This window comes from Coloeus monedula (genome assembly GCF_965178545.1).
Source record: "Coloeus monedula genome assembly, chromosome: 4".
In the NCBI taxonomy this organism is placed as follows: domain Eukaryota; kingdom Metazoa; phylum Chordata; class Aves; order Passeriformes; family Corvidae; genus Coloeus; species Coloeus monedula.
This window is the reverse complement of record NC_138784.1, coordinates 16,727,062-16,748,447: the sequence shown is the minus strand read 5'-3', so window position 1 is coordinate 16,748,447 and position 21,386 is coordinate 16,727,062. Positions and strand designations below refer to the sequence as shown.

Here is a 21,386-nt window from a genome sequence, read left to right as displayed (position 1 = left end):
GTCTCTGTGTTCCCTCTCATCTTGTCTCTCATCCCCCAAGAGAGAAACAGCCAAGGAATTTGCTTCAGGTCACACACTGTGCTACACCAATGGTTTTGTTTTTATGAGGAAAAAAAAGATTAAAAAGTCACAACAGAATGTGGAAACCTGAGTCATGTCTCTGAAAGGGAGCGGGCACACAGGTCTCAGTTCAGATCTGACCTGGACACGCTTAGGTTTAGGTTTGTCTGTCTGTCCTCCAAGCTGCCAGATATGAGGAAGCTCTTTAGACATATATAGATTAATTCTTTTTTCTGGAAGTTCCCTTTTCAGGACTGTGATCTGTTATCTGAGGCATCTCCCACATTAGCAAGCTCTGCCAGCTCTGTGGAGCTGGATCTGGCGCCTGGTAAGCACCAGAGTTTACGAAGGTGCGGAGAGATGTGCTCTGGATTTCCCCAGCCATACCTAGATCTCTCTCCTGTTGCAGTCAGTGAAAAAGGAATGTGTGCTTAAAATTCTTTGAAAATGTTAGCTACTTCTATGGTCACAGAACCATTTAGGTTGGCAGGGACCTCCAAGATCACAGAGTCCAACCATTAACCTAACACTGCCAAGTCCGCCACCACACCGTGTCCCTAAGCGCCACATGAATACAATGTGGAGCTAATTCAGTCAAAGCTGGGACTTATTTGGGAGTTAAAATAAGGAGATGGAATTGCAAGTGTAAGTGCAAGCCTAGTAGGAAGGTTTGTTTAAAAAAAAAAATCTGATCCTTGGTTGTGAAAATGGGTCTTAAACTTCAAAGTCGTGTAGTCACTTTTGAAAATCTTACAGTTTTCTATTTTATTTATTTCTTTCCCTGGGGCTTTTCTACCACAGAAAGTGGCAGAAGAACATGCCACCAAGCCATCATGATGTTTTGCCAGCATTTTTGCTTGACAGTACCAGGAGATCAGATCTTTTCTCCCCTCTCTTACAAAGTTTTATGATCAGAGGCTGTATTGAAGCCCTGGGGCAGAATGTAGGGATGGTTATCTGCATCAGACTTGCTCCTTATTCTCTGCCCTTGTCTGCTGGGGTTCTGCTGGGGCTGGGGAGCCTTTTAAGAGCAAAGGGTTGTTCCTCACGTTGTTTTGTGCTCAGGTTGCCAAATTCCTGGTTACAGAGAGGGTGTGGGCAGACAAGCAACACGGTGATGTGAGCTGATTTTCTCTCTGTTGGTTTCTTGTCCGGGCTGCCTTGTGCTGGTTTCCCCAGGCCATTGCCCATCAAACCCCCTCCTCTGCCGGGCCGCCTCAGCGCTTCCTGTGCTCGGGATCACCCTGCGAGGGAGAAAGTATCAAACCGCATGTGAAAGGGTGGAGGAGGAAGAGCGCTTTTTCCCTAGGATTTGGGGGTTTTGGTAGGACTTTTTTTCCCCGCTTTTATTGGCCACGAGTGCAATGACCGCTTAACCACAGGGACCGGGCTGGCTCCCTCCCCCACGCTTCCTTTCCCTGGCAAAGCAAAGTCGCTCAGATTTCCTCCCAGCACGGGCGGATGGCGGCTCTCAGCTGCATTCCTCTCAATACAAAAGGAAAGGAAAAACTGCTCTCTGCACGGGCAGATGGCCGACTGTTTCCTGGCAGCTCCGCTCCACTGTCCTTTTCCCCATTGTCCTGACACAAACACACGCACACACCCACCGAGAGCAGCCTTCCTCCTGGAAAAATAAATAAATGCAAGCCTTCTTTGCAGAGGTTTATTCCTCCTTGGAGCTGAGCAAGTTTCCTCCTCGTGATGGCTAAATTTTGGGCAGCTCACGTGCTGCCTGGCCCTGCTCTCTGCTCAGGAAGGCTGAGCGAGGGGATGATGCGCTGTACTGTGGTTGGAAGAGTTCCATAAAGAATAAGATCTGCAATAAACAGATTCTGCCTTTGTGATGGCCAAGATACGTGGGAGAGTGAGGGGGAGCAAAGAGGAGGTTGAACGAGCCAGAGGGAAGCGGGGTCTCCTGAACTGAAAGGCAATCTGTGGGTGACTTTTTGCTTGAGCTCAGAAGGTGATGCTTGATAGAGACAGACTGTGGTGGGAGGTCATGGACTTGGAGCGGGTACAGGAAGGTCTCATGGAGCATGCAGATGGTGCCCCAAGGTTGTGGTGATGGACACTTCAGGAAGCTGTGTGCTAAATCCTCGTCAGGAGGGACAAGAGTCAGCATCCTGCAGGGTGAAGGCCACCGAAGGAGAGATTTGCTGAGGCTTCATTTGTCTCCCTGATGATAACTTATTTTGGAAGAAGTTGAGGTTCTTCATTTTAATGCTCTCATTTCCTTTCTGAACGTGAGACAATTTGTCTTCCTGCCAGGAAACTCTTTGCGGAGTTGCTCTCAAATGGACCTCTTTGGGTCCCATTTATGTTAGAATAGCAGAGATTATCTCACCACATCAAAAATGAATTCCAGTGTGGTTCATGAGCTGAACACTATTTTTTAGTGACAGGTTGTTTCCTATGCTGTCAAATGTTTGGGTTTCTTATAAGCATAATAACCCTGAATTCTTTCCAATTCTTCTACATTAGAGGTGATTTACTGGTGGTGTAGGACTGGTATGTTTGTAACACAGCATTCCTATTAGAGAAGGGAAAAACACCTACATCAGTTAGCTACACTGGTAGAAATGAGTATTTGCCAACTTATTTTTGACTTTGTTGGGGCCTGAAGCCAGTTCCACTGCATCTGCTGGAATCCTGTCTCTCCATGTGGCTGATAGATGATTCTGCTGGCAGATGTGTACTTTGTGTGAATCTGGGCCATATTTCTTTTGTTTTATTCTGTATTGACTACAGTCGTCTTCTCTGTGGGTAGTTTGAAAGCCAAACAAACCAGGTATGGATCACCATCTCCACTGATGTAATCAGCAAGCAGGGATACACCACCAGTGTCTTCTTCAGCCTTGACTTCAAGTAACTGAATTTTCATTTATTAGGCTCCAAAGCAAAAGCAAATACTATCAGCCCTTCAAAGGGGATGAGCAACCCCACTGTGTGCACACATGAGCTAACACAAGGCCTTAAGCACAGGGAGATGATCTAGTAATGCCAGGAGCTGTCCCAGAAGAGTTGTCCTCGACTCCTGCCCTCACTTCTCAGGGTCTTGGTCTCCTCACCTGGAATTACAGGGTTTTGCAATCTTTTTTCATTACTTCCTTGTATAAAGCATAGCCTGAAACACAGAATTGCACTAAGCATTGCAGTCATTTTAGCAGCCAGATTGGAAAATACTGAATCATTCTCTTCCTTTCCATGTGAATTTTTTCTTACTATTTTTTAACCTACCTGCAGGAGTGAAGGCTCCTCATGTCTCTAAGCAAAGTCGTACAAACCAGGATGAATGGCAGTATTTACCTTCTGTGCATGCAGGACTAAATCTGTGACTGGGAGCAGTGAATTAGAAAATGAGTGTTTCTGCTTCTTTTGACAGGGTCATGTAACATCCCACAGCTAACCCTGAAAATGATGCGTTTTTCAGCTGAGGGTGTGTCTGCCGAAGGAAACTGAAGAGTTGTCAAATACCGTTTGAGATGGTTTTTTTTCTGTTTGTTATGAGTTTAGAGGGAAGAACAAAGAGAAAATAAGACAATGGGAAATGTGGGACAAGCTTAATAATAGTGGGTGCAACGAGCCCCACCTTTAACAGAAGACAATTCACATTGTGAGACCTTGTTTTTAGTTACTCTCTTCAGGTCAAGATTTTATTTTTGTTTCAGTCTGCACTTTTCCATGCTGAGCATTGCCTCTGGCTGAATTACTTTTGAAAGCCTTCAGCCAAAATGGTTCAGCTGTTTCAGCGTGGAGCCTGGGGAGAAAATTGTTGCTGCTTCTCCTGTGTTTAAAAAGAACATCAGGCTTTTCTTTTGCTTAAACTTATCCTATGCTTTGAAACAGAAGTGCAGTTTGGATCAGGAATTTGTCCTTTGCCATTCCTCAATCATCTCTATCCTAATTTTTCCAGGGCTCTGTGGGAAGAGAGTTTCATCTGGCACATGGTCAGCAGAGGTTTTTATAGCTACCTTGTTACCAGATGTGCTGTCCTTCCAGCTCCCTGTGTCAGGCAGGTGATGCTGGTGATGTCCCTGGGGAGCTTGACCTACAACCTTCAGCAAATGGCTGGTGGAGGGAAGCGATGGACAAGAGGTGAGAGTAGTTTCTCAAGGGTCCATCTGCTTTACTACAGAGTAAGGATTGTCTCGGGATGAAGTTGAGACCTGGGGTGACCTCCTAATATTGCCCACAGCAGGGCCTGCTAGCTCCCTCCTCTCATTTCTGTGGGTTAACTTCTTTACAAGCAGAGTCTTGTTGCCAGCCCTGGTGAGGGGGATTGGAATTCAATGATCTTTAAGGCCCCTTCCAGCCCAAATCATTCTATGATTCCTTCCATGTGCTTCGGTGCTCATTAGGTTTTCCCTCACAGGTGACTGATGTTGCTTTCTGAGTAGAAAACTTTTTGCTTCCCCTGCCTTTTATTTCTTTGCTGGTTTTAGTGAACCAGGCAGCTTGTGAGCTTGTCCTAGCTTGAAAGAGCTTTACAAGCATTGGAGCTGATATACAGTAAAAGCAAGAAGGGAGGAAAAAAGTAGGCACACCCTTAGTGAATGGCAACCATCAGATATGATTAGGCACAAAGGGCAGGGATGAGACCACCTTGCTGGCAGCCAGGGGAGGAGCAGGGCAGGCCCTTGAACCGTAGTAATCCTTTCAGTCAGATTAAAGACATGTAAGCAGTCAGAGTTGGTTCATGTGTGCTTAGAGAAGGAGAAGGTCAGTAGAGTGAATTATATCATAGAATTAAAGACATGGCATAACAAACATTCAGCACAGCTCTTCTGCACGCAGGCTGGGCACGGGTGAGTTCCCGCATTCCTCGCATTGCAGCGTTGTTCCCCTGGCCTGGGGGGGCTTGCACAGAGACAGAGGTTGTGGTACATCGGTTCCACTTGGGGTTTTTGAAAATACGGCTTGTTTTGACACATGGGATTCTCCTGACCCCCTTGTAAGGCCTGTGGTGTAAGATATGATAGATCAAAGGGAAAAGCTAGCACAGAGTGGGGTGAGGGGAGTAGGAGGCTGTGTGGGATTTGGCTCCAAAAGATACTGTAGGAGTATGTCACTTCCCAGTCACTGGTCGTTCATCAATATGTTTACATAAGTTTATCCTGCTTTTTTCTCTTTAACAAATTACTTGGTCCTGATTATCTGGAATTACCTACAGTTAGGATCCCATTACAAGTGTGATGAACTGAACAATCCTGCTGTTTGTGTCTTCAGTCTTCATGAGATTCGCATAGCCAGGCAATCAGTGTCTGCAAAGAGGTCCTCTTTTGCCTTAAACCTTGCCCTAAACTAACCTTGCCCTAAACTAACCGTGCCCAGCACAGGATGGCAGAGTAGCTGAGGTGGGAGATGGCAAGTACAGCCCCATGCTCAGAGTGCAGTCATGTAGAGCAGCTTGTTCGGGACATTGTCCAGTTGGGTACTGGGTATCTCCAAGGGCAGAGCCTCCACAATCCCTCTGGTCTTGGTCACCCTCTTGGTAGAAAGGTTTTTCCTCATGAGTAAGCTGATTCATCCTTTCACTGGATGCACTGAGAATCCCTGTTGCTGTGGAGGTGGCCCATCTGCAGGGCTGACCAGGAGAGGAAAGAAGTGGACTTTGTGTAAGTTGCCTGAAGAGAAGCTGTTCGGGCCGTCAGCTAGGAAAGGCTCGTGGCACGTGTTGTGGAGCTCAAGTCTGAGAAAACCCTCGCCTTGCTGCTGCGTTGTTGTTGGGCACCTCAGGTCAGTGACTCCCCCATGGAAGCATCTTGTTTCACCAAGGGAGCCTCTCCTGGGTCCTGTTGCCCTTCTCAGCTCTGGCTGCATCCCTGCCTGGCTCATGTCCTCCCTGCTGCGCAGGGGCTCGCTCCCTGAGGTTACACTCTGCCAGTGACCTCAGGAAGGCAGCGTGTTTGTGCTGGGAACACGGACACTGCCCGGTGCTGGGGCTGTGCATGGGGCCCACGCAGTAGCTGTGTGTGTGTGTGAGCCCAGGCACGCATCCTCATGCCTGCTTCTTTCCCCAAAGGAAAACAGGCTCCAAACAGAGCAAGGGCTGGGGGAGGGAGCCTTGAAGGCTTTAACTGTTGGCTTCCCCTTACTCATGTTTTTCCTGTTAGTGTTTTGTCTTCTTGGCATCCTTCCTGTTCTTTTTTTATATATATATATGTTATATATTGTTGCCTCCTTGTTGCTGTCTATGCTGCACCTTTGTTCTGTAAAGCACTGGAGCAGGGAGGCATTACTTGAAGGCTGCTCGGAGTTACTCAGTTTTTGTGAGTACCAAGGAGAAAGACAACATGTTTTTTTTCCTTCTTAGAGCAGAGTTGGACCAGCTGCAGGTTGCTCCTGGTGCTGTGAAGCCTTGCTGTTCATATGCACCAGAATTGTGTCTGGCATTCGCTTGTGGATGTGGATGAAATTTTTGAGGTGCAGGGTAAACAGAGCAAAGGAAACGTTGAGGTATGGCCTCCAGCATGCAGCAAGGGTAATACCCGTCCCCAAACCACATACCTTCGAGGTATGCTTGGTTTATTCCCCACGAACAAAATGGCAAAGAAGGGAGGCCTGGGAGGCTTGCTGCCATCACTGCCTGACCTTCTCAGAGACAAGGCTCTCTGTGTATGGCCTGTGTGCTGGCTGTGTGCATTTCTGGGGATATGGACTGCAGGGCGTTTGCGCTCCCCTGGCTTTTGTCATCATCTGATGGCTGCACCAAGTGCAGTGGGCAAAGCTGGCGTCTTCCTCTCCCTGGAGGTGTTCCTCTGGAAGCCTTCTCTGCCCTTTGAGGATGGGAGCATGCCTCTTTTTTATGCACTGGTTGCTCTGGAAACATCGCGTAGTATCCAGTGCCCTGAACCAGATGTGCGTACTCCAAAAGCGTTTGGATCGGAAGTGGGGAAGAGGGCACTGGGGGGGAAAGGGGGGGGAGGGGGCAGAAGGAAAACTTAAATTAGAAGAAAGCCAAACAGCTATTGCTGGAGACAGATGACTACAGCTCATGTCAAGGCTGTTTCCTGCATGCCAGTGATAGATCAGTAAACAAACGCCTCTTTGCGAACACAAAGCAGGCAGGAACTCTGTTTGGAAGAGAGAGGTCGGGGTAGGTCTCCCTTCACTTGGTAGCAGGAAGCCCCAGTCACATGGCCCTGGGAATTGTGAGGCCGGGTGCATGTGGGAGATACGCTGGGAGACTTCACATCCTTCCCAGGGTCCAGCCAACAGGTTTGAGAGCTCCCTCCCCTCCCTCTTTCCTCCTGCCTCCTCCCCTGTCCTTCCTTTCCCAGTTTAATTTTGAAATGCTGTCAGATGACTGCTTTGTTCCCCCAAACAATGGCAGGGATTACTGAATAAATTGCAGTGGCAAGGTTCTCCAAATGGGGCTCAGTATCTTCTCTCCCCTTTTATGGCCTTGATGTCCTGCTCCAGGATGTACATGCCAGGTGCAATGGTCTCAGGCTCAGGTTGCTCTGGGGCCATGCCTCCCATTGCTGGTAGAAAGTTCTGGTGTGGTTTTTAGAGAAAGCAGCAACCATCAAGGAGTACCAGCTTGATGGATGTGTGTGTGTCCTTGTCGGGTCTCCTGCTAACTGACCTCAGCCCTGCTTGTTTCTTCTGGGCAGTTTGTGGGGCCCTGGTCACATTGCTCATGAGGCAGGAAAGCAAAGCATTTCAGGTAACACTTCTCAGCCTCTGGCAGGTCGCCCTTCCCTGACCTTACACACACACACTCGTGCTCCCTCCCCACTGCCCTCCATCTCTTTCCCTGCTGTCCACACAACCTCATTACCTCCTTTGTAACAGACTGGGTTTGTGTTGGGCCCCTTCCATGTGCTGCTTTGTCAAAAACTTTCAGTGAGCTGTAGCAGGTCACAGAGATGCTCCAAAGAGCCTGAGCCAGCACACAGGGTAGCGTGTAGTAGATTGTAGGAGAGATGTGGGCAGTCAGGAGGAACAAGAGTTCCCTTTGCCCTTCACAACGAACTGTCATGTTAACTCTGGGTGCCTTGTGGAGCCAAAACTTGGAAAACAAAAGTAGATATTCTTTGTCTACTGGAGGCAATTTTCCATCATTGCCATCACAATTCCTCTGGTCACGTGTTGGCAATGCCTGTGGGTCAGGCCTGCAAGTTATTTCTAGTTATCTTATTATTGGAAGAGATGATCATATCACCTCTGAAGCTCATTTGGGCTGATGCTTGGCTCCAGGAAATTATTTGACTGTTGGACTTATTGAGAGATACCTTACTATTTTCTGCTGTTTCGTTCCAGAGGTGTCTCGTTTTCCCCTCATGTGTCTTCCAATGTGTTTGGATAAATATTTACTCTTTTGAGCAGAACCAGCTAATGTGCTGCAATAATCCTCTAGGTGATGCTGAGGGCACCATGTGTGCCCTGCTACCCAGAGGGAAGGCGCAGCCACCCATGTATCTCCTAGGGATGACTTTACTCCGTAAGCAGTGAGTGTTGTCAGTGAGGGTGTCAGTAGATACCTGGCTGTTGTCACAGCTTTGGAAGCTCCTGGACCACTCTTTAATCTGCCTAGTGTGAGTGTGTTCCTTTGGTTACTCCAGCCACCCTTGTGCCTGGAAGGGACAGACTTCCCTGTGCCCTTGGTTCCAAGTCATGCTGATCTGCTACTTGCAGTGGTGCTCCTTTCCCACAAGACTCTTGCAGCACTCAGCAGCTGTTTTGTGGCTCACTTCTGCAAACCAAAGCTGATGGAGTCTGTCCCATCCAGCACAGATGAGGAAACAAGTGCCCCTCTTATTCTGCATCCTCTTCTTTTCGGCCTGTCCCACAGGGGGCCCCTCAGGGAGCTGGCTGTGCTGAGCATGAGCACACATCTGCTTGTACCCCGATGTCCATTTTCAAGGCAGTGTTTGTTAGGGGGGTGTTGTGAAAGGCTGAGAGCTGGAGTTTCCTCATGGGGAAACTGGGTGATGTTATGAAGACAGAGGAGTGCATCCCCAGCGAATATTCGATGTTTCAGCAGAGCCACAGGGATTGTGTGTGTGGACACAAGAAATGTTGTTTTTCTTACTGCGAATGGCAGTGATGAGGAGCTGCAAGGCACCACATGAGTGCTGAGAGAAGAGACTGTCCCTGCTCTAGGGGTGTTGTAAAGTGCAGAGCAGACTCTGTTGCAGCTTTGCAGGAATCTGCTTTGGCTGTCTGGGTGAGTCATTCTTTGGCCAAGGCCACAAGTATCATTAGTTTTTCATTATTTTCGATCCATAACAGTTAACGGATAGATGAATAGATTTTGTTCCTTGGGCTGGTAAATTTTCTTGACAGTGTTGCAAGGCTGCTCTGTGTCTAGAAGTGAAGTGGGTGTTTGTTCCAGTTACTAATGAGGGAGAGAAGCCAAGGGGGTTTATTGTCTGGGAAAAGAGTCTGCTAAATGGTTAGCAATGAGCTGCCCCGAGTGTGTACACATTGAGTTGACCCAGAGTTCACTCGTCGCCTCAGGAACATTGCCAGTATGGAATAAAAGGAGGGAAAGAAAACTGTGAACAAACAAAACTGATTTCCCCCCACCCCTTTTTTCCTTTCTCTGCCCAAAAACTTGAACAGTGGAAACGAGAGATCCTTTTGTTCTTTGCTGTTTCTGGTGTGGTGGGCTATATTTTTTTTAATGACAAGAGGCACTTGGTTTTGTCAAATGCCAGGCTTGGTGAGGCAGCATCTGGCAGACCAGCCAGTGGACAGATCTGAGAGCCTTTTCCAAGTATTGCCTACAAGATGGTGAGCCTGGTGTCATTGCAATGCTTTAGAGCAGGCAGACCACCCTTATAAGTGAGCAGAGATGGTGCTGCAGAGTAACAGAATAGCTCTATTTTCTGTTTAACAAAAAAGAGCATTGCAGTGCAATAAAATGGAGATGGAGTCTGTTGCATTGACCAGATAACAGTGGCACTCAAAGAGAGGGACAGTCATTCCATGAGTGCTAGAAATCATGGGCAAACAGAATGACTCATTTTTGTGAATGATTTATCTTATCCCCACGAGGAGTTGTCCTCTGAAATGAGATTAGTAGCAGGCTAACATGGCCCACCAGAGAGAAGGCCAGTGGCTGCAGTGCAGTGTCTCTTCAGGCTAAAATGTTTTCTGTCCCAAGCTGCAAATGTTGTGACAGTGTTACATGCCCAGCAACCACTTCATGTGTTCACAACAACATGTGGCCTTAACACAGGCTGTTTTAAAATGGTTTTTGTTTTAGTCTTCTGCAAGGGGGAAAAAACCCCCTAAATCTGCTGAGATTTTGACAACAATAAAAGCCTTCTTGAAATGTGCTCCATATTTAAGTCAAGGTGCAGCAATTGATGCTGAATTAAAGACAATTTTTGCCCTCAAAACCTGTCAAGTCCTCACTGGACTTCTGAGGGGTAATGCTATCACCCTTCTTCCCATTTTGCAGGGGAGGTAGCCTGGACTGTCATCAGAAAGCTGTCATGTCTTGCTTCAGCTCCTCTCCTGGATTTCAAGGAGAAACATATGTGTGTGTGTAGAAGGAAAAGAGAAGGATGCTGAGCAGAGAGCAATGGTTCTTCCTTGTGTCTGTCCACAGGTGACCTGCTGCCCTGCTGTGTGCTGACATGATGACAGCAAGCAAGGCGGCCGATGTGAGCAGCAAGTCTGGGGGTGCTGTCTGCAAGTCTCTTGAGAGGTGAGAGCTTTCCATGTTCCAGTGCCAGTGTTTATTATCCCCAACACAAAGAAAACCAGAGGAATGAAACCTTCCCTCTGCTGGGCACTGTCCCTCTCTCCTCCCACATTAAAACTCACTCCATAGGTCCCATCTTGTGATTCTGTGTATTACATCATTCAGTCAGACTTCCAGTATTCCAGACTCACAGTGCTGGAAAAGGTCTGCCCCAAGGCAAGACCATTTGTGCTGATGATATCTCTGTTAGTGTTTGCCCCGCCTGCACTTGAAATCTTCATCTCTGGGGACTCCTCAGACAAGCCCCACTGTCCCCACCCATTGCAGGATGGCTTCTACTCTGAGGTCCAACCACCAGTGGCACTGTTAAGCCCATCTTGGGAAAGACCTTGGTGTTCACAGTGCCAGCTCTTAACCAAAGCACAGTGTTACTGCCACAGCCAGGGTTTAAATATCTGTGAGTCTAAGGAAGAACAGGTCTGGCTCAGGTCCTGTTTCCACTCAGAAACCTGTCCCAGACTCAATTTGCACCACAACCAAGTCTGAAATGGCTGCCAGCATTGCTTAGCTTCAGGACAAAGTTCCAAGCCTGCCAGCACACAGGGTATCCCCATGGATGCTCTTAAAAGACTGCTAAGTTCTGGAAGAGGCACAATTGACACATTTTAGTTAATGGGACAGTTTCCCAAGTTGAATCTTAGTGTTGGAATTGTGGTTAAATGGGACCAATGATATGGGTTTGCATCCCAGTAATTACCTTTTGTTGTCGTGGTGCTCTTTCCCAGGCAAACCTCAAAGACATGGCCAAGTGCTTCAGGTCAGAAACATTTTGTGTTGTAGTAGCTGCCTGTTCAGCTGGATATTGATAAAATACCACAGTACTGATACTGTGATATCACACACTTGGAAATCCCTAGACTAAATATATTTGGGGTTTTTGTTGCACTTTGGACCCAAAAAGTGAAGGTGTTTAATCTGAGATGTTGAATCTCTGCTATGGGAGTGTGCCTGGGTGCATGGGAGCCTAAGCCCACGTGTGGACTGCGATGGTAGAGCCCATAGAAATGGAATAATAAAAGTGCAGTCTTTGGGCATCAATATGCACTTGGGGAACATTAGGATGGACTGAGAGAGATCCTCTGAGCAGGCACTGGAGGAATGCCAGCTGTACCATATGCTTTCTCCTCTGTGTAACAGCAGTAATTTTGCTGCTGTTTGCAAGTGGTCCACTTCATGTTTGCTTAATGCCTCATGATGTCCAAAAACTCTGCTGCACTTCTACACACACACATTGGTGAACCTCTCATTGGGATCAGCATATCTGATGTACAAAAAATACCTCTCTCACCTGCAACCTACTTCTGCCACAGAGAAAGGCTCCATTTCAAACCTCGTCTTAGTTTTAATGAGAGAAGGGCAGTATGTTCTCGCTAGAAGGAGCTTTACCTGAGCATCCTCCCCTCTAAGCCCATGTCAAGTGCTTGATTTGAGCATCCTCTGCCATCAGCTTTATGAGTAAAACTTGAGGAGCTGATGAATTAAACTGAGGATGAGCAATGGCTGTGAATGTTTCTTCCCTTTTTGTCTTTGATATGCAGGATCAAGCTTGCAGATAAAAACAGTACAGCAGCTGTGAAGGAATTAGAAAGACCTTTGTGTGGATTTTTGGGTGAGAAATGTTCTGAAGATTCCTCTGTTGCCCTGGGTTTAACACCCGAAGCGGAACCAGTTTCGCCTGTGGTGAAGAACCCACTGGGAGCCTTGGAGAACTTGATGCTGGATCCAAGGCTCGACTGCTTTCAGCAGAACATGCTTAGTCCTAAAATGATCATCAGTGACCCATCTGTGGATCTGAATGTCAAAGAAAACAATAAAATCATCAGGAGACAGATAGGAGGCACTCAGAATATACGGTCACCTGGAAAAATTGGCTTGAGGAATAAGTCCTTCAGCATCAAGGACAAAATTTCAGAATGGGAAGGGAAAAAGGAAACGCAGTCTGCTCCTCGCAGAGAGGAGGAGCCGGGAGTTAAAGAGGAGCACAAGATGCCTTGTGTAACTGAGAAGATGAGTGGGGAAGCACTGGTGACTCGGAAAGTGGAGACCAAGAGACTTACGAGCTGGGAGCTGGAGTGCAAAGGGGCAGGCAAAGAGAATGAGCGGAAAGCAGGAACTCAGAAAGGCACAGGGCAAGCAGCAGAGCGAAAGGGGGAAGCGCCGAAGGATGAGGAAGTGGAGTTCAGCCCTGGAAAATGCAAGGAGGTGAAAGGTGGGAAGTGGGAGGTCCAGAAGGAGAATCTTTCAGTGCTTAGTCAGGTCAAGAAGCTAGAGCAGGCTTTGAAAGATGGCTCAGCAGAGCTGCAGCCGCAGTTGCCTGGTACTTACTATTCCCCACAGTGCTTGCAGGAGAAGGCAGCACAAGGGCACACCACTCCCGAGGGCCATGAGGGCACATGTGGGGCTGAGCTCAACAAAAGGCTTCTTGGCGTGGACTCTGAAATCAGTGAGCCAATTTTTGGGACTCTAGAAGAGATAAGATCTTCTCATGTGAAATCCAAGCACTGCACGATGGAGAATGTGTACACAGAGCCAGGGGTGCCAGAGAAGAAGCCCTTCATCAACCCACTGCCCAAGCCTCGGCGGACTTTCAAACATGAGGGGGAAGAGGACTGGGTGCCAGCAGTTAGGAATAAAAGAAACTTACCCCCTCTGCCATCCATTCCTCCCCCTCCTCTGCCCTCATCTCCTCCCCCATCAGCTGTCAGCAGGAGGCTCTGGAGCGGGAAGCACAAGAACAATGCTGACCACAGGTATTTGGGCTGTGTTTCGTGAAGCTGTTGGTCTTCATGGTGGAGTCCACCTTCCCATCTTTCTCTCAGAGAGACAAATCTTCCCTTTTTGCTCAGAATCTCCAGCATAACCAGCACTCAGTCATCTCTCCGAGAATGTATGAGTGACCAGCACAACTCCACAGGGTAACTGTGGAGGAATAAGTCATGGCAGATTCAAGGTCACTGTATTTACATGGCTTAACCTTCAAGCCTAAAATTGAAGGGTTTGGGGTTTTGTTTTGGTTTTCTTAGCAGAAACTATTTAATTACAAAATGACCACAGCTGGTCTGGAACAGAGTTTGTGATGATAATCTCTAATCTCTGCTGCAGCATTTTCACTGTCCATAGTAAACCTCAGTGAATCTGATGCATATATATTCTTCCGGAGTGCTTGTTTGCCTTTTATCCCCTCCCACATGATTGTCACACATTTTTGGGGTGGGGAACATAAAATATACGGCTTTTCTAATGCCCTCTGGATAAATTGTCACTTAAAAATTCCTGGCTCAGTTGCAGAAAGGAAATCAACTTGCTAGGTTTGCTCATGAAAGGCACGGTTTTACTTTCTACTGTTCTGCAAGCAAGTTTTGTTTTCCTGTGCTGCTCAGAGAGCTGATTTTGGGGCCCTCTTATGCCTTTTGAGGGTGGTATCTGTGCTGTAAATGGGACCTCTCATGTCCTAAGGTTCTGTGCCGTGTTCCCGGATGTGCCTTTTAACACTTGCATCTTCACAGTGTGCTATTGCCATGACAACCCAGATTATCTATGGCACCCCCAAATGCCTTTATTTGCGTGGCTGATAAAACCAGCCAATCTCAGTGTTGCTTTTTCATGCTTTATATGAGATGAGGCTGTGAAATGTTCTCACTAATTTACTTTGCCAGCTGTGTGGCACTTTGGAGAAGTGAATTAGCTGTAATTTGGTTATAAATGCTGGTTAACTGCATCAGTCTCCTCTCTGCTCCTCCTCCCCTCTCTGTTGTGCAGGAAATCGTATGAGTTTGAAGACCTGCTGCAGTCATCATCCGAGAATGGCCGGGTGGATTGGTACGCGCAGACCAAGCTGGCCCTCACACGCACTTTATCTGAGGAGAACGTCTATGAAGACATCCTGGGTAGGAACTGTGGCCAAGGAAGGGAGCTGACTGCTAGTCCTGAGTAGCAGGGACTCGTGGTCAACAGGCATTCAGCAGAGGTGCTGAATAAAGTATGTTTATTATCCAAATGTAAACCAGGACACATTTTGCACATATTATTGGCAAGTAATAAGAAAAATGGATGGGATACTTCAAAGCTCATCAGCTTCAAAGACAAACCTGAGGCATATGGGAAGCAGCTTTTATTTTCTGCTGGCGTCTCTCCTCTGCCTTCCTTTTGTCCTGTGGATTAATTCTCACAGCTCTGATCTGTCCATCGTGGTGATTTTGTCAGTCTGAACAGTCTGAAAACATAGCCTTGAGGTCAGTTCCACAGCTCAGGAATAGGACTGTGTATGGCTTCAGGTACCATTGCAATTAAGAATCTAAGTCCCACAGTCTTTGAAATTGAGTTTTATTTAGTTCTCTAACTTCAGTGTCATATCAATGCCATTTTGAAGATTATTTCCTGTAACACTCTCCATGAATATAGTGTTTTTTAATATTGTGAGTTAGGTGGCCTTTGATGGAATGTAGAATAGAAGTGTCCCTCTTGAAAAAGCCTTAATGAGTTTTAGTAGCTGTAGGCTGGTGCTGCATGAATCTCTTGGCTGAGTTCAGCAGATTAGGAAGGGAATAGCTGCATCAGCTCTTGCCATGCAGCTGTAATCCTACAAAGGTGCTCTGTGTTGTTCAGCGTGGGAGGAGCTGCACTTTCCCAGGAGCAGCCCAGGCATTATTATTTTGATATGAATAAAATCTGATCATAGTTGATGAGAAAGGACTCTTAGAGGAATTGTGTTCCTTTGGGACTGATGGCAGACAAGGCAAGTCCAATCCATTCTTTTTGACATTTTTGAAGCTGTTTGCCTCATTTGTGGAGCTAAGGGCCTTGTGTTTGCTTTTTTTCTTCTCTTCACTTGGGGGCCCAAAGGAACAGGGAGTGTCTAAGCAGCTGCTGTGGGTTTTTTGTATTGGGGCATCATGGGAGGTCTCAGAAACTACTGAGTAAGGGTCACCTTGTCAGCTGGAATAACATGGATAGCATTACTGAGTGGCTGTGAAGGCAAATCCATCTATTCAAACACAAGCACACCCCTGTGTCCCAAGTGTGCAGGGAACTCAAATATCAGCCTGAAATTCCTCTCCCCTCTGTCTTTTAATTGCAAAGATTTGAAGAAAACGAGGTTATGGGTAATTGTCAGCTAACAGAACAGGTTTGGTTTTTTGTTTTCTTGCTGCATGTTAAGGCTTTGCCTGGAGTCAGTGATCTTTAATTGGTTCCTGCAATCCTGGTGGTGTTACCATGGAAGCTTGGGAAAAGGGGTGGACAGGGATAACTCAAAATCAAAAGCTGCAGTTTTGTTTTTCACAAGACCACAGACAAGTTTAATCCACAAAACAAGCAACCTGTGCAAACCTCACCAGTGGAGGGGGAACCAAGACTTCAGCCACAGGACACTGCTGCTGGCCCACAGACAGTCACATGTGTCCATCAGGAGGTGCAAGCACACACATGCACACACTTGTGTGACTTAGGGAGGTTTGGCTGCTGGTGGGATAATGGTTCCACTTCCCAGCAAGTCACACAGATTTCCTTCATGCACCCTTTTTTCCCCTGTTCACCATTGCTTACCTGGAATATTGGAAGCTGGCAGCTGGATGACTAGGTTTATTTGTATAAAAGGAGGGACATGGTGTCCTTTCTTCTAGACTGAAGCTAATTGGACTTATTTAGCAGTTTGAGGGTGGGACAGGCAACAGAACCCAAGCTTGTTCTTTTTTCTCCAGTCTTCCCAGTTGCATGGCAGCTGAAGTATGTTTTCAGTACTGAAGAGGCCATTGAAATTAGAAAGTGGAGCCAGTTTCCGGGACAGGAGAATGTCTGCTGACCAAGTGTTAGTGCAGCCTTGCTTTGCTGGTGTCACACCCGCCTGCCTTCTCCTCTGTGGTGAATTTGGATCCCCCTCTTGAGCACTGGGTGTCACCAGCCAGTGCAGAGAACAGTGCTGGGAAAGACTTGGGTTTGTGTCCTTGTCTCAAGAGTTCAGCTGCACTGCTGCCGCAGCTGGGCAGGCAGGTGGGATTGCACTGGTTAGACAGATCCCACAGCCATTACTGCTCCTGCTGCAGTGTCTTGCAGCACCACTGACTCCCAGACTTTACTCTCAGCCAAGCATTATGTGACAGCAAGAGAAAGGCAGGTGCTTCAAGTCCCAGCTGTCCACTGGGATGTGGCATGAAATGAGGGCAATGAAGAGACAAGGATCATAACACATCATTTGCCTGTGCAGATGCTTGGGCTAAGCCTTTGTCAGTGGTTTCTTAGATGCTCAGGTGGAGATGTCTCAACCTGCTTTGTCAGAGTTGTGTTCTTTTTGAACACGCTTAGGCTTACATTCCGCAGCACTGCTGAAGAGTGGGATATGAGAAGTTCATTATATATGATTTTGGGTGTTTAAAACTCAAATTAGTTGTGTGCCTCATCTCCAGAATTACTGGGAAGGAAGGAACCTACATCTACTTCAGAGGTGTGTGTTGTGTCCCACATCCCCTCCCCCCAATCCTCTTCCAGGGCAAGAGCATCCTGACTTTGGGTGGCTTCATCCTTCCCTCTTTCTAAAGTAAAGTGTGTGAAATTGAAGTTTCCATGATCGATAGATTTGTTTGAAATCCTGGATTGTGTGACAGATACCCATGTTCAGAGAGTGGATTAAATCCTTTGCAGTCAGCCCAAGAGCAGGGCACCACTTAAGCCCCAACTAAGTGTTGAGCAGCGGTCCCCCTAAATGTGGTGCTTAAACAGAGAGAGGACCTTTATGCTAGGCTTCAGCTCACAGTTTCATTTGAGCAGCTCTAAGCAGAGGACTGGAAAGAAGGAAATACAGTTATGAACTAATGTGCATGAGAACATCACAGCTCTTCTGGAGACAGGAGAATGAACTTGAGGGCTCACAGAGTCTTTTCCATCTGTAGTATCTATAATACGTTTCTATGGCTACATTTGTCTGTGTCAGGGTTTGGACACTGCCCAGCAAGCAGCTGGACTTCTAGGGCTATGGAGAGAATGAAGCAATTGCAGGAATGCTTGAGAACAGGTCTTTATGTCTGATGTGGGAAGTGGGCAAAGACCAGCAGATCCCCAAACAGATTTTTATGACAAACCTCAGAGATTTTCTGCACTTACAATCTCTTGCCTTTGGCTCTTTGCTGCAGATCCACCATCAAAGGAAAACCCTTATGAAGACATCGAGACCAACAGCCGCTGTTTGGGGAAAAAATGTGTCCTGACCTTCCCAGCATCCCCCACCTCTTCTGTACCTGGGACTCCCACAAAGGTACTTTGATTCAAGTGGCCACCTCTTCTGCTCCAGAAAGTTTTTGGGTGAAATCCAGGTCCTATGTGGAAAAAGTGAAACCTTCATCATGTTAGGGATTTTTCCTTTATGTCTTTTGCCACAGAACACAGTGTGATAAGAGATTTACTGCCCTTCAGTGAGGTAAACAAACAAACCAGCATTCCCTTATATAAATGGTTTGTTTGCTTTCACTTGTTTTTTCACTCCAGGATTGCCTTCCCTGGCGGTGTGGGAAGACCTTCCTCCCCTCAAAGAGGGCATGGAAGTATTTGGGTAATCAAGGCCTGCAGCAGCCTCCTCTCAGTGTCTGTGGGCAGTGCAGTCTGCCCATGCTGGTGCCCGGGTGCCTCTGCAGCCCCCCTGCCTCAGGAGGCATTTTTTGCTCTCTCCATGCTGAGACAGGTTGCTGGTAAGTAATGCAGTGCAGTCCCCTCGGTGGAGGGCCAGTCTAGAAGGGTGTCCCCACCACAGCTCAGCTCACAGCTTGGTGCCTTTTTCCTCCTTGTCCGTGGAACCAAAAGAAGAGGTAAAACTTTGGCTGGCACCGCTTGCTCAGAGCTCAGGGTTTTCCAAGGCCAGCCCTGCTCCTTCAGCCTCCCAAGCTGCTTTGGTTGATTCATGTTGTCTGTTTAGATAGTCCAAGCCTGGGACAGCATGACAGCCAAAATCATCTTGGCAGCAGCTGGGTTCGGAGTGGATAGCAGGGATCTAAACACAGCTTTCCTGACCAAGGGGTTTTCTCATGCTTTCCTAGTAACAACTATTATTAGAGCTGTTATCCAACATTTCCAGAAGTTTTATGTGCAGTGTTTCTTGACGTGCTGCTCTTTTCCAGCCACCTTAATCAGCAACTAAGGTGTCTTTGGATAATTCAGCTCTTTAATGTGAAAATTGTTCTGTGGTTCTCAATCCATGCTCCTTGTTGCTAGTTAGGTCTAGAGCAGCAAGGGGCCATGTGAATGAGTGTTGGGATGAGGTTGATTTCCCTCAGAGAGCTTTGCAGTCACCTGTGCACCCAGATTTCCCTCATGTGCTATCGAGAGGGGGCTGCAGCATTGCCCAGGAATGCCTTTCACCAGAGATACTGTTCCCAGCAGGAGAGCTGAACAGGAGTAATTATGTTACAGCACAGTGCTTTGGGGTCTAAAAGCCACCCTCTGCATCAGTCAGAAAAATGCTGCAGCTCTCTTGGCAGCTAATGGGTTTGCAAATGCAGCATGCATCCTGCTGGAGAACCTGGCCAGGCTGCAGTGATGGGAAATGGGTCTGGACAGACTTGCAGTAGCAGCTCATATCCCTGGTGCAGAATGAGATTCTTCAGTGCAAAGACTCCTTACAGCCTCATTTCAACATGACTTCTCTGTGGGTGGCAAACGTTTTTGTGAGCTGAGCGTCTTCTGCTGAATCCAGAGACACCTGAGCTAAGCTGAATGAATTAATTGGTCTGACTAATAACTGCTGAGTATGTCTGCTGGTGGAGTCAGATGGTGATGCTGCCTCAGCTACTGTCACAGTGCTGCTGTGAATTGTTCAGAACTAGGTTGGATAACTCTCCCCCACACTTCTTAGTGCCATGTAGGTATGTCCTCTGGCATTGCAGATACAGTTCCCACAAAAGGTGCAATTTACCTTGTCATAACTACTGGGAAGTTCTGTAGGAGAAGATAAGTGTTCTTACTGAGCATCTTTCTGGTGAGAAGTGGTTTGCTTTTCTTTATCTGGAGCTGAGTTTTCTACTTCTCTGATGCTATTTTTGGTCAGAGACTTTAGGAACTTTACTCTGCTACTTAAACATCTTCTGTTGTGCTCCCACTGAACCTGCTAATGGGTTTAGGAGGAAAGCAGTCTCCATAATTGTCTAACAGCATTTCTTGTACACTCTGAAATATCTGATTCTGGCTCCTGTCAGAGGCAGCCATACTGACAGTGCTTTTTGCCGGCTCTCACTGCTCTCAGTTCCTCCTGGCTAGCTGCTCCTTACCCCAAATGCTTGTGGTTGGTTGGTTAGTCTTGCCCTGTTTACAATCCCAGCCTCTGGATTACCCAAATCCTGAGAGATTTTTTTTCACACTGGAGCAAGGCCTTCTTGGCCAACCCCTGAGCTTGTGTTCTGTTCTGGAATGAAAATGGGATGGTTCAGTTGCTGGTCAAGCTGGTGCTGGTGTAGCCCAGTGACTGCATGGGTTTCTTGCGTGTGCAGAAATCTGTGGGCACTCTCAGGCTGTTTTGGCAGCTGTGGCTGCCCCGCTGGACTTACTGCTGTGACAGTGTTAGCAATCTTAGAGTAAAGATACACGAGGTGCTGTGCTCATTCATTCCTTCTCCTTCATTTCCAGTTGCTTTCCAAACCCATGTTTTTCCGGCAAAACTCAGAGCGGCGGAGTTTCAAACTGCCAGACATATGGAAACTGAGCCGTGATGGGACTGGGTCACCATCCAAAATCAGCCCTCCCTCAACCCCCAGCAGTCCAGATGACACCTTCTTCTCCTTGGGAGACTCCCAGAATGGCAAGAGGAGAAGGAAGATTCCCAAGGTAAATCCAGGGCTTTGTCTTTTTTGTTTGGCTTCTTCCAGGCAGGAATGTGAGCATGAGACCACGTTTTCTTTAGTTTTCAGTGTGGCAGCCCTGCAGTATAGCTGATGTCCTGGCTGTTGATTTGACTTGTGTTTAACCCCCTTTCTGCCTGAAGGAGAAGGCACACAAACATATCTGCACCTTTTAAAGAAGTTATTTTTCCATCTGAGATTTCATGATTTTCTGGATAGATAAATAATAAGGGAAAAAAAAAAAAAAGCATTGTAATTTTGGGATAGAAGTTGAAGTATGTCCGAGGGGAAAAAAAGACAGAAAAGTAGTTCATGTTTTGCAAAAGATAAACCCCATCATACTTCCTTCTGTGCTTCCTGGATGGGACAGTCAGAAATTGTCTGTGTGTTGTGTGTTTGTTTCCTTCTGGAAATGTGTTGTTCTTTGCTTGGTTTGATTCATGCACTGTTTCAATTCCAGGTAAGGTGTGATTGTAGGTGAGCAATGAACATAATGACAATTGAGTGACAAAAGGACTTTTCTCCAGTTCTGAGCATTTTTTGCAGCAACATTTCCTATTTCTTACTTGGATGCAGCATTACTCCGTTTAAATTTTATTTTCTTTCAGATCTGGCAGGATGTGTATTCAGCCCAAATGAGGTTTGGCAGGAGTCTATCTATTGAATGTTTCAAAAACACAGTTATAAAAACACAGTTGCTTATCCCGGTCTTTGCAGGACAAGCAGAGGCTACTGGGGACAGTCTGTGGTGATTTTTTTCCAAACCCACAGTTTTAATTTGGGGAAAATGG

At 47.0% G+C, this 21,386-nt stretch overlaps 1 protein-coding gene across 1 annotated transcript in view; it reads left to right on the top strand.

Annotated features, from left to right (window-relative positions):
- Nucleotides 1–21,386, top strand: part of DENND2A (DENN domain containing 2A) — a 58,350-nt gene that overhangs the window by 13,109 nt on the left and 23,855 nt on the right. Inside the window, exons 2-6 of the mRNA XM_082280948.1 lie at nt 10,625–10,723; nt 12,319–13,530; nt 14,540–14,667; nt 17,905–18,026; nt 20,384–20,581. Coding sequence (XP_082137074.1) covers nt 10,653–10,723; nt 12,319–13,530; nt 14,540–14,667; nt 17,905–18,026; nt 20,384–20,581 — 1,731 coding nt within the window. The 5' untranslated portion in view covers nt 10,625–10,652. The remainder of the gene's footprint in view (nt 1–10,624; nt 10,724–12,318; nt 13,531–14,539; nt 14,668–17,904; nt 18,027–20,383; nt 20,582–21,386) is intronic.